General features: G+C 36.6%; 1 protein-coding gene across 1 annotated transcript; it reads right to left on the bottom strand.

The window, feature by feature from the left end:
* Window positions 1–2043: 2043 nt before the first annotated feature.
* On the bottom strand, window positions 2044–8803 carry slc6a22.2 (solute carrier family 6 member 22, tandem duplicate 2). Its single transcript, XM_026167446.1, has 14 exons — window positions 8608–8803; window positions 8291–8425; window positions 7458–7598; window positions 7282–7366; window positions 7057–7189; window positions 6807–6941; window positions 6118–6221; window positions 5914–6038; window positions 5725–5837; window positions 5506–5643; window positions 5065–5167; window positions 4110–4210; window positions 2924–3094; window positions 2044–2556 (listed from the first exon to the last, which is right to left on the bottom strand). The coding sequence occupies exons 1-14, from the start codon at window positions 8801–8803 to the stop codon at window positions 2392–2394; spliced, it is 1845 nt and encodes a 614-aa protein (XP_026023231.1). The 3' UTR covers window positions 2044–2391.
* Window positions 8804–13123: the final 4320 nt, after the last annotated feature.

Here is a 13123-nt window from a genome sequence, read left to right as displayed (position 1 = left end):
GAGGGGAAAATGAAAAGAAGAAAGAGAAAAGAAAAAAGGAAAAAAGAGCACAAGGCGACAGGACAAAAGACAGAGTAAGGAAGCGAGTATAAAAAATTTAATGACATGCTGCAGTGATATATAAACACAGACAAAAGCAGCATGCAGAGAAGTGCTCAGCGCATCACATAAAGTCCTGCATGAGTTTGAACCTTTATAACTAAGGGATGCTACAGGGATGTTTCATTCTTAATTATAAGCTTTATGAAAAATGAACGTTTTCCTAATCTTAAATGTAGAGAGGGCGTCGGTCTCTCTTATCCAAACTGAGAGCTGGTTCCATAGAAGAAGGCCCTGAAGGCTGAAACCTCTGCCTCCATTGCCCGGTACTCTATTAGGCGATGATATTACTAGGTCTTTAAGATATGATGGGCCGGATTATACAAGAGGCAAAAAATGTTAAATTCAATTCTGGGTTTAACAGGGAGCCAATGAAGATATGCCAGTGTTGAAGAAAAATGATCTCTCCTTCTTCCCCATGTTAGTACTTGTTATAGTATTTTTTGACTAATAGGATGATTTCCAGGGAACTTTCAGAAAAAAACAGATACTAAAGAATTACAATTGTCCAGCCTAGAAGTAATGAATGAATGAACTAGGTTTTGGCATCACTGCAAGACAGGATGTTTCTAATTTTAGATATTTGCACAAAAATGAATATACACGTAAAATATTAACACAAAGACTGTCAGTTAAATCGCTATGTTACACACCATGTAATAACACTATTTAACACAATATTTGTCCATGTCTATTAAGGGTTATATCCTGACTGCCTTAAAGGCAGAAAAATTACTTATTTTTTTTACTTTACTTTACTTTACTTTAGTGATAAGAACAATAGTATCTACAAATTTAACTAAAATTAATTATTTTTATGAACGGATCAAAGCAAAAAGCAGCTTGATGGAAATTGTGTTTTTTGTTTGTTTTTTTTTGTTTGCTCATGATCCAAACGATTGCACACACAGGACCTGTCAAACATGGCAGTGGTACTTTTATGGTTCATGTGCACTGGAGTTTACCAGTGGTTTCATTGCTGATAATGAACTGAGGAGGTACACAAGAGGGTGTCTGTGTCTTACACTTAGTCATACATCAACATTCCAGCATTCAGTGGGGTACCAATATGTGAACATTTTTTAGTAGGGTATGTTATTATCAGTGAAGCTTGAATAAAATATAAGATGATACATCCAATAATCCAGAATCCTGAGGCAAAAACAAGGAGAAAGCAGTGATTACAGCACCATGTTATCTGAAAACAGTAGCCCAGTGGTGGCTCGCAGCAAGAAGGTTCTGGGTTTGAACCAAATCGGCTGGATTTGGCCTGTTCTCCACGTGCCTGTATGGGTTTCTTCCAGGTAGTCAAGCTTCATACAATCCGAACACTTGCACATTTGGTGATTCTAAATTGTGTGTAGGTGTATATTTTGATTGTTGCTCACACAGTTTTGTCCTTGTTATGGCAACCTTTCCATAATGCACCCTGGTTCTCACTTTACTCAGTATAAAAGCTGTGGGCATGCACTGTCTTGGATTACAACCTGTTGTTCCAGTTTTCCCTTAGTTTCAGGTATTCAAGGAGTGCAGGTGTGTTCTGTTTTATCAGCTAAATAGAAGGCGCATTGTGAAGTGGTGTTACCTAACACCTCCAAAAATTTTGTCGCTTTTTCTTTTTACATGTTTGACACATCTATTTTTTTTTTTTATTATTTATCATGTATGTTTGGAGTAAGTATGTCCTCACTCTAATATTTAACATAGTAGAATTTATAAATGAAGTCAGAATACAAGAAAAGAAACCAAATGTAAAATTTAAGAATTGTTACCACCAAAACTTTTATGTTTTTCCTCTTTTTCCTTCATCTTGAGCTTACTGAGCACAGTAAATAATACAACACGCTGAAACAGCTACACAAAGGTACTATAAATGTACAACAAACAGTTCAAACTACATTTTCAGTTTAACAATGAAACATTAAAAAAATCTGTTATCTTCTACAGAGAAAAAGGTCTTTTACTGAGACATATCTGATTGATGATCGGTTCCAGTGATCGATCAGTGTTGCTTGAGAGGCTGTTTTTCAGCCTTAAGCAGTGTTTCCAGCTTTTTTTCCCCCACAGGTACCCTAAATAAAAAGACAGGGCAGCTTGAAATGATAAGTCCAGGGCAGAGTTTCAGAAGATCATTATGTTTACTCAGAGAGTCTCCCTCATCTGGTTTTGGTAGCTGGACACTGACCAGATGATGTTTAGAGTTGTTTGCCTAATGGACTTAGAATATAACTGTATGTGACATGTATTCTTCGCTGCTGTAGTTGTACTTTTAACCTTTTTTTTTTGTTCAGTTTAAATAATATATGATCCCTGTATTTGTTCATCTCTATCATCTGGACTTTTTGTCTTGCGCAGTGTGTGCAAGTCTGTGAAAGTTTGAAATGCTTCATAGTTTGATGCTTTCTTTGATGTTGCAGAAGGCAAGTCCTTTGCTGGCGTGCACAGAAGCTTCAGTCTCTGGGTGGCAAAAGAGAAGCGTAGTTTTTGATTATTCTGCTGAATGATCATATCATTATATTTGTAACATTACGTAACTGCCATCAAGGGCAAGGTTTAAGGCTCAAAATCAATAAAAGGTACACTGCAGTTTCACTGGGGTTTGTATTTCACTGTGACCACAAATGACCTTACTTCCACAAGGTATACACTTTAATTTAAACAGTTAAGAGAGAAACAGGAACTCCTGACCTCAAATTCCTCATGTTACCCTAAATACAATTTACAGTGAGCTGCCTAAGATGCATCCAGTGGAAGGATCAGAAGCTGTTTTTAGACTTTTAAGATTTTGTGACCATTCAAACTCACCTTTTTTTTTTTGATTTACCTGTCTCAGTGTTCCTGGAGTAATGCACACAGCATACAACATCCACAAAGGAACCATGAGTGTTGAGGAGAGTGTAAACAATCCTCCAATAGCGTATCCCCACCAGGGATATTCATAGGTGTTGTTGAATTTGAGTGGGGTATATTTGATCAGGGAGAAGAGAAATGTGCACTGAAAACATAAGACAGGAGCAGGTATAAACTAAAAGCCTGATTTGTATTCAAGAAGAGAAAATTCATATTCATGGGGGATTAATTTTGACATTATATGATGTAAAACAAACACTTGTAAATAAGATTTAAAATTATATTCATTCAAATTTACAGCCTTTGCTTTTGTAGTGCCATTTGTTTCCAAACACTCCTGTCAGTCATGTCAAAACTTTAGGTACAGGTAACTGTGATTATATCCAATGTCTATGTATGCTTTTCTCTCTGGTCTATTTGATATAAATTGGTTTTAACTAGACATAATTTTATAACTACTTAAAACATACATGTATTTTTGATCCATCCGCAGTGGAATTTAATTTTTTTTCAAAGCTTTTTATTAAATCAACTGAAGTCACATTAGACATGTACACAAAATAATATTTCACCAATTGTGTGAAGCTAAAAATTGACTTCTTCTGTCACATTTATGCTGTCACAGTGGAAAATACTCCTCTGAAATAAGGTCAACATTTCAAATTTGAGGTCAGTGTACAGCATGTGCAAGTAATGTCAATGAGCCCAAACAGTAGGCTTTTAATGGATCTGAGAGTTGATATCCTTAATATGTTCATTTACAGTACAGCAGCCCTACTCACATCTTGTTTAAACTCTATAAGTTAGCTTAAATAGAGGGTGGCCTGAAAGAGAGAGGCTCCAAAATGGTTTGTTTCAGAAAAAGTAGTAAGGGGCTGTATTAGGAAGCAGTAAATCCTAAAACAAAAGTTTATTTTGAACTGTGAATCATGCAAAGCTACTCCAGAGTAGCCCAAAACTAAACTATGGCACTAAAACTAAACTATGGAGCATAAAAGATCCACTTTATAAATGCATTAAATGTCTTTGAGTTGCTATGCAGTGTCAAAGTGGAATTGTTTTCCATCTGGTTAAGACATAGACTAGTCTTAGAATAGAAGATTCTGACAGGTTTCACGTACACTCACTTAACAGCATTTCACAACATTTCTAATACTTACAGTACAGATCGCTGGTGTGAAGTACTGCCAACAGTATTTCATAAAAGGCCATGGTCGATATCCAATCATGTCCTTTGTATTGTCGTACTGACGATCTCCACCTACAGAAAAAAAAACATTGTTAACTATTTGGTTGTTTTCTCACACACACAAACATAATACCATATATATAATGCCAAAAAATGATTTTGGTGATCTGGACAGAGTGTTTTCAGCGATAATGCTATGTCCAGATAAACAGAATCAACTTTTAGAGATTTCATTACCGGGATGGAGCATGGATCAAGACATATGTATAATGGAGGTTCTGTATTATGCTTCACTTTCATTTTACAGAAGTTAAAATGAAAGTGAAGCCAAGATTTGAATTTAATACATGGGTTTGATACATCCAAAAGTTGCAAATTTTACCCAAGTGGCAACCTGTAGAACTGCTGTTCTTTGAGGCGAGCTCAGAAAGCGAGTCAGTCCCCATAGACCCAAATGTTAAAATATCCAGTTTTACACCAGAATTTTGATATTTCTAGCTAATTTTAACTATCATAAAACCTCTACAGGAAGTGATCTTTTTCTCTGCTATTTAAGTTCTATGATGACTTAAGAAAAAAATTCATAACTCTAGTGTATAAATAAAAATGTGGCTATTTTGTGATACGTGGCTGTCATTTTTTTTTTTTTTTACTTAAAGTATTCAAATTATTTATTAATAGTAAATTAATGAAGCACCTTCCAATCAAGCTGGCTATATAGTGTTGGGGTAACCTGATAAATTTCCCAGTTTTACCCTTTCTGCAAACTCCGATCGCATCTGTTTGAAAAGCTAACATGGTGACAGCCAAATTGGCAGATTTGAGGTTTTTAGATGATAGTACACATGCCAATGAATGACTTTACAGTGTTTGGTCCATTTTTTAAATACACTGAATGATTTGACCAAGTTAAAACTGCTACTTACCATAGACCCATCCTATGCAGACAGACTGAAGAATAGCAAAAAGTAGGAGGGTCATCCCACTGCAGGCATAGTAGTCAAACAGCTGGAAAATATAAAGGCCGCCCTACAAATATATAGAAACAAAATATATGACTGCATCTATAACTATAGATTCACCATACTAAATCCATATTCTGAGAACATAGTCCATATAAAAGCAGAGCAAAACATGAGCAGGTGTATCATTCTTGTGAATTCAGCCCTTAACTTAAAAATTCTTCTGTTCAATGAGATTAAAATAGTGCGTGCTAAGTTTAGTTAATCTACTGTATTTCCCTCTGTATTTCTCACTTGTGAATTCCTTATGTTTTTATAGTTGAAAATATTACAAGGTTCATTTTTAAATTGATTTATTTTTTAAATTCCATTTTTAAATGATCAAGAAAATCTGAAAACGCTCACCTCTGTCACCATCAGAAGGCCTACAAGGAAGCTTCCGACATTAATTCCAAGAAGAAGGAGTTTACGGTGACAGTTGTTTTGAAAAAAGGAAGGATACATGTCCGAGATTGTTGTGACCAGTGCCTCTTGATATACAAACTGCGGTAATGGGAGAGATTATTTCGTATTACCACAAAGGAAACAACTCTAAGATGTACATGACAAATAGATTGGTATTACCTCACTATCTAATCCCAGAAAGATGACCATGATGAAGAAGAAAATCGCCCAGAGCTGAGGAACCGGCATTAAAGCCACAGCACGAGGATAAGCAATAAATGCCAATCCAGGTCCTGCAAAAATGGAAGCAAAATATAGTCGTTTTCTCAGACAGCTCTTAACAGTATCACTCTGGGTTTCCATCCATACCTGATTCTGCTACCATCGATATATCCAAGCCTTGTTCTTTTGCCATGAAACCAAGCACAGAGAAAATGGCAAAACCAGCTACAAAACTGGTTAAACTGTTTAACAGGCACAGGTAAACACAGTCTCTGTAGGTGAAATTTTTCAAAGGTGAGAAAACAAGCAAATTACAGTAATTACAAAAGTAAAGGAAGAATTCCTACAAACCTGTAGCAGTTGTTGTTGTACTTGTTGTAGCTTCCCAATGAAGTCAGAACCCCCGTGCAAACTCCATAGGAGTAGAAAATTTGGCTGCCCGCATCCATCCATACCTGAGGGATTTAAAGTCATTTTGATTGGTAAATATGTAAGTGTACAAAAAAGTGCATTTACATCATACTAACTGCTTCTAGTAGTAAAAGTTCAATAATATGCCAAGTTATCAAAAAACTGATTTACTAAAAGTATTTGCAAAACAACACAGATGTTCCTGATCCTTGAATTTACTGGAATCTGTTGCTCATTTAAATTATTTCTTGAAAATTAAGAACAATTACATATATTCTCTACTGACTGAGAATAGGATTGGCACACGCATTCTTTTCAGGTCATATGGTAATCTTCAAACTCATTACCACTGAAATAAAAAATAAATAAAAACTATGATGCTGTGTAAAGGCTGGATAAAAACTAAACCATGCCATTGGTGAGTACAGGGCTGTGCACAGTAAGTGCAAAAACATCATATTCTGTGGTGAAACATGTTTACCAACATTTCGACCCCCCCCCCCCCCCCTTTTTTTTCTTTAACTACATGCTATTGTTAAATGCAAAAGATGTGCAATGCAATTAAATGCAATGTGACATGCATTATAGGAAAAAAGCGAATACTTCTTCAGTACTAGAGAATTTAGCACCTCAGGATCAGTGAGACGGGATGGGTCTGGGTAGAGGTAGAACATAATTCCATCTTTGGCTCCAGGTAATGTGAGGCCACGAACCAGCAACACCACCAGCATCACAAATGGAAATGTGGCCGTGAAATACACCACCTTCAATACAAGCAACTGTCAGTATTTGTTTAAAAAAAAAAACCGACTTAGATGCTTCATAGAAGAGTTTGAATGAAATGAAAAATTAGTACGGTATATAAAGTTTGTTCTGCACCTTTCCTGTGGTCTTCACTCCATTCCAGATACAGAAATAGCACAAAACCCAGGCAAGAAGAAGACAAAGGGCCAGGTCCCAACGGATATTCCCAATGTTATCTATTCCATCAGACAGGCCCAAGATTCTCCTCCTGTTACAAAGTTTATACAGAAGTTTATATATAAGCTTTCATATATGAAAACCTTATTAGCCTTATGGTATGGTCCATATTACCATACTTACTCCCAGAATTCAACAACTGAAGACACACTCTTTCCATTTGGGTCCACAGGAAATGTTTGATTGTGACTATGTTCAAAACAGCCATCTTGCATGAAAAATTAAGCAGGCTTGTGAAATGCGAATAACACATGCATGATGCAATTATGTGAAATGAATACAAAATAAAATCTTAGTACTTGTGTTCCAACTGTTGTGACAGCTTGCCCATGGAAGCTCAGCCCTGAACGATGAAAACAGGTAGAGAAACGCCCAAGCCAGTATGATGATGTAATACATACCAGTGTACAAAACAACCACTTGGCTTCCGTAACCTAAACCTATTAAGAAATAGTGCGATGAACAATATCAGTTTTTATTTGATTCTAAGCTCCCTTCAAGCTTAGACTTTAAAAGTTCATCTGTATTTTAAAAAAAAAAATCATCTGTACAAATATATAAAAATACAATAAAGTTGCACTATGGCTTTTTATTTAGGTCACATACACAACAACAACTTTGATGTCCTTACATTTGTTGTAATGTAATTTTTACGTTTGTATTAGGTTTGTACTTTCTACTCCATTATATTTCAATCCATCCATCAAACAATGTTCTTAACTGCTTATCCAAGGTTTTCCCAGCTGGCATAAAGCTAGAAGCTGGGTACGCCCTGGTCACCAGTCTGCCTGCCTTTCAGAGATTCATAAACAAATGAAATATACTATCCCTAGGGTTTACATTTAGTGATGCTGAGGCTAACATGACATGTCACAAAGTTTATCTCAGACCCATTTTCTTGACAATGCACTCAAATGGTCTTTACAGTCATCGGGTCTCTATCCAATAAAGTACATTTGAGATGGCTGATGTTATCAAGTCAAAATGGATCACTGAGGAATGTTTCCAGCACCTTGGTGAATCTATGCCATGAATAATTAAAGCCGGTCTGAAGGTGAAAGGGTGATAAATCCTGTTCTAACAAGATCTAATTAAAATAATAAAGAAAAAAATCACAAAAAAAAAAAAATACCTTCAAACAGTGGACAGATTTTTCTCCAACATGTTATTCCACCCTGACTGGTGTACTGACCCAAAGATGTCTCCAAGAAGAAGAGTGGGATGCCACAAGTGAACAAAAATAAAACATAAGGAATGAAGAAAACACCTTAAAAACAAATAAATATCAGTAATTATTGATAACATCTAAGAAATGTGTATACACCATATTGCTCAATGTGTGCAATTAGTATTGTTTTTGTTTTTTCCATGCTGAATTCAATCTTTATCTTTGGCAATAAAGGCTACATGACATTTGTTTTCAAGATGGACATAACAACAACAATGTACCTCCTCCGTTTTTGTAGCAAAGGTATGGAAACCTCCAGACATTCCCCAGCCCAATAATGTGCCCAGCTACTGCCAGGATGAACTCCAGCTTGTTGGCCCACTGCTCTCTCTCTGGAGCTTTGGGCTGGGTATGTCCCAGTCTGTTCCCAGGGTTCATCACGTTCATTTTCACAGTGGATTTCTGTTTTTGGTCCATTTCAGCCCTTTAACAATTAAGTTTGTGTATCTCAATATCTTCTAAAATAAACAAAATACATAGAATGTCAACATCCAGTATACTCACTGAAACTCAGTGCTGTTTAAAGAAGGCTAAAAGAAAAAACTCACCTTACACCTTAGGATACAAAATAAGAGTCATGTGAATGGAAAATGCCGCTGATTTTGTCACTAATTTTCTGTCCAGTTCTTGTTATCTCTCAGCTTTTTCTCCCTTTTCTCCATCCTTAAGAATGGCTTCGTGACACGCACCCTTCCACTGAGACCATTTCTGATGAGGCTTCAGTGATCAGTAAATGGATGAATAGAAAGGCCAGATGCACCTCTTAGGTCCTATGTCAGGTCTTTGCTAGAATTTTCCTATTTCTTAAGGGCATGACTCTCAGATATTACAGTTTTTCTCAAATGTTAAAACACAAAAGCCAATCCTGTAACCCAAATGACCAGTAGTCTAAACACATTTACTAAATGTAGCCACCATATTCCAGTACCATAAACACATGTCACATGAAGACACAATTCACAAAACACAACCCTCTGTACTCATAAATCTAAACACATTTTTCCTTGCTAAAACACATGTTGCAAAACAACTCTGCTCATATCCTCAAATGAAAGCCCATGTGATGCAAAATGCTTGCCACAGTCACCAATCTTTGAACACAGGGAACACACCTGGCGTCATTCACTACACACAATGACTCAAAATTGAAGACACTTGTTGCTAATGCTGTACCCACATGTAAAAGCAAGTTCAGAGTGCACAGTATGCTGAAGGTTCCAAACAAACACAATGGATGAAGGCAGAGTCAGGGGAAGAGGAATCTGATGCAGAGGAGGGAGAAGAGCTGGCCCTGGAAGAAGAGGAGCAGGCCAATGAGGAAGAGGAGTTCAAATGAGAGGAGGAAGAGGAGCGACCAACGAGGAAGAGGAGAAGGCCAACATGGGAGAGGAGAAGGTCCAGGAGGGAGAGCAAGACAACCTCGCACCATCATTACGGACGAGATGCGAGCAACAGCTCAGCGACATGATGCCGCACAGTGATTGTGGTGTGTGTGTGGTGTGAATAACGTAAATAAAAAAACTTCACACCCTGTTCATGTTTTCAAGATTACTGTTGTGTGCAATAGATTCTGTTTTTGCATTGAGTTGTGTTACAGTAGTGTACGTACATGCAGGATTTTCTATAGATTTATACTACTCATATGAAACTCACAAATCTAAATGCCTAATCCTCTGCAGGGATCTACGACGATCCGTTACTGTATAGCTTCTAAAATATGCATTGGCAGTTATGAAACAAAGAACCTTCTCACAAATTGAGCATTGTGTTTTCAATTGTTTTGCTGTAGTGTGTAATGCTGTGTATAGTGTTTACAGTTTTGACAGCTTCGAGCTGCTCTCTTGGTGTGGGAGTTTGAGTTTTGCAGTGGGAAGGTGTGGTTGTGTTTATGTAGCTTTAGAGAAGGGTGTTGTGTTTGGACATTGGGGGACCTGGTGGTAACGTTTGTGAAATGTGTTTTAGCATTTGAGAAAAACTGTAATTGTCAGCCAAAGATATTTTTTTTAGGTCTGCCATTTCTTGTTTTGTCCTGAACCTGTTTCCCCCCATTTTTTAAGGACACAATAAACAGATTTGCCAAGTTTTTAACTAAAAGCTCTGTTGGTGTGAAAATACTGTGTTATCTTTGATATGTTTCACAGATTAGACTAAAGAAATTGTGTGTGTGTGTGTGTGTGTGTGTGTGTGTGTGTGTGTGTGTGTGTGTGTGTGTGTGTGTGTGTGTGTGTGTGTGTGTGTGTGTGTGTGTGTTTCTGTGACTTAGTAACAAATTGCCTTAAGAAATTTTGCATTTTGTTTTAAAATCATTTCTTTGCTGTCTGGTATGTGTAGAAAAATCACTGGTACATCCAGTTAGATGCCTTTTTATGCTTCAATAGGTTCATGTTAAGTGGTTTAAAAACATTGCTGTGAAAATGACCTGGACTGAAAATGAGTGAAAAAGCAGCCATTGTCCAAAGAAAAACTTTGAAAGACCCTCAGAAAACCTGGTGAACTGTTGTTTAGGACTATTTTTAAAATGAATCTTGAACTAAAAAATTAGTGAAAATAAATGTAGTTGTTTCAGCTGGACATCGTGGCTTTATCCTGGTCATCTTAGTGTTGGCATAACCTTAGGAATCATGTTAACATATATACAAAGATACCGGAGTTACCAAGCAATGATCTTATTCCAAAAGTATAATATTTAACAACTTACAGCATCTTGATTATAGCAGGTAACGTGAAAACACATATAATTTCCAATTTACTATTTAGAACAGCCCCAGTTTAGAGAATGCATGCATTGTATGCCTGCTCACTTTATTCTTCCTATTCTTATAATCTGTACTGAGCAACAACACAAGTACCTGACTATTTTTTACAAAGATATAACTTACTTTTTTATTCTTCCTTCCAGTTCAGTATCTTTTCTTCTAACTAATGGTATTGCAATAAACAAATTGCAATGTATAGACGTAAAACATAGAAACAAGCTTAGTGGCATCATTTAACCAATTACCAACACTTTAAACAAAAGGAAAATGTAAACCAACATACCTTGAGCAGCTCAGGCTGTTTCCCCTTTAAAAGCCGTCTTCTGAAATAAAACACCTGCTTCTTTCTAGAAAGTATCTTTGGTAAAATGAGTTTCTGTGAGGAGTGGCCATAGAGACTAACGCAGTCTTTTCTTTGGAACCAGTAGAGAACACTCACACACACAGACACACACACAGACACACAGGCGTAGTTTGGAGTTGGTTTATGTTTTGTGTGTTGGTCAAGATAAAGTCACTTTTTTGGGGGGAGGGGGTTATCTTTTTATAACAAGGTAACATGCAGAACATCTGTTTCCCTCTTGTTGTTTTGTGAAATAAATTTGAAACATTCGTTTTTTATAATGATTAGTTAATCATAAATCAACAATGAATCTATTTTTTTTTTTTGCACAGGTGCTAAAGGTGTTGCTACATTATGGAATGTATTGTTAGTGATTTCACAGAAAACCAACCTTCAGCTCAGTTCGAAGGCTGCACGTGGCAGGTTTTTTTCCCCTCCTTTCTCTCACGTGACCTTTCATAACAAGAGGACTAAAAAGAAGATATCATGTCTCAGAAAATAAACATCAGAGGAGTTGTTTTCTCATCATAAATGTTGGTCTCAAATATAGTTATCTATGTAACTATGTGCGTACCTAAGATTCAGGTGAATAGCTGAATATTTGTTCATTGTTAGGTGTGAAAAATGTTGCTTGCATATCAGTCAGAATAGTTTGCATTTAAAGTCTCATATACGAAATGCAAAGCATTGCAGGAATTTTCAAATTAGATGACAGTTTGGTTCTTCCTGAAATGGATCCACGGTTTTGTGTGGCTTTTCAGTTCCTGGGTTTACTGTATTAACTAACTAACTTCAGATTAAGTTACAAAATTGCAAGGTCTAATGCTACATTCTTTCTAGTGAAAACAGTGCTTGGCGTCTGTAGTATGACCAAAAGTATTGCAGCCATGTGCAATGAATTTGTGATCTTCCCTTTGAAGCGGTTGGTTAAAAGACCAGGACAGTGTCAATAATTATCTTCAAAGTGAGTATATTGGAACCAAATAGTGCCAAATATTGGAACACTTACAATCAGCTGCCAAAAGCAAAAAATGTAATGCAGTCTGGACAATCAGATAATTCCTAGTTGCAAGGAAGATGTCATCTTTTTGCTCTAATGTGGCTGAGCCATAAGTCTGCTTGTGTCCTGCACTTGAGTCTAACCATCACAAGCGATCTGTGACCATGGCAAAGGGGCAATTTTAATCTTCCATGCTCTCCCTGCTCACTGAGAGATGCTTTATCTAAACAGGACACATGTGAAAATCCCATACAAAATTAATCTTAAGTTCAGTTGAGGGTATTCACACTGGAAATGTTAAAAGAAGAGATGGGGCATGAACTAAAGTCAGACAGTTTATAATGAAACAATCTCCCCAAGTTTCCCAAAGAAGGGAAGGAGCTTTGGTTAAAGAATAACAACAAAATACTTCTGCCGTAAAGACAGTCATCACTCACACAACGTGAGGACAGTTGAAGGTCACAGAGAGGTCGCACTCTATGGTCTTCCATCATTGTAGTGTGGTGAAGCACGTGTCAGAAAACTTCAGTACGTATTTTTAAAAATCTTTTTGTACTCAGTGTACAAGTTTTTTGTGCTATAGTAAAATATAATTTTTAACACAGCATTAATGCTAACTTACACCAAGAAAAGCTTAA

This window comes from Astatotilapia calliptera, chromosome 5 (assembly GCF_900246225.1).
Source record: "Astatotilapia calliptera chromosome 5, fAstCal1.2, whole genome shotgun sequence".
In the NCBI taxonomy this organism is placed as follows: Eukaryota; Metazoa; Chordata; class Actinopteri; order Cichliformes; family Cichlidae; genus Astatotilapia; species Astatotilapia calliptera.
The sequence above is the reverse complement of the archived record's forward strand: the minus strand, read 5'-3'. Positions and strand labels throughout refer to the sequence as shown.

Excerpts from the sequence above, each read along its gene's own strand:
- slc6a22.2 (XM_026167446.1), bottom strand. The coding sequence starts at position 8,803 with ATGGACCAAAAACAGAAATCCACTGTGAAAATGAACGTGATGAACCCT. Across the intron at positions 7,190-7,281 it reads TCAGTTGTTGAATTCTGGGA|GAGGAGAATCTTGGGCCTGT; the intron begins GTAAGTATGGTA and ends ACTTTGTAACAG. Across the intron at positions 6,039-6,117 it reads TACAACAACAACTGCTACAG|AGACTGTGTTTACCTGTGCC; the intron begins GTTTGTAGGAAT and ends TTTCACCTACAG.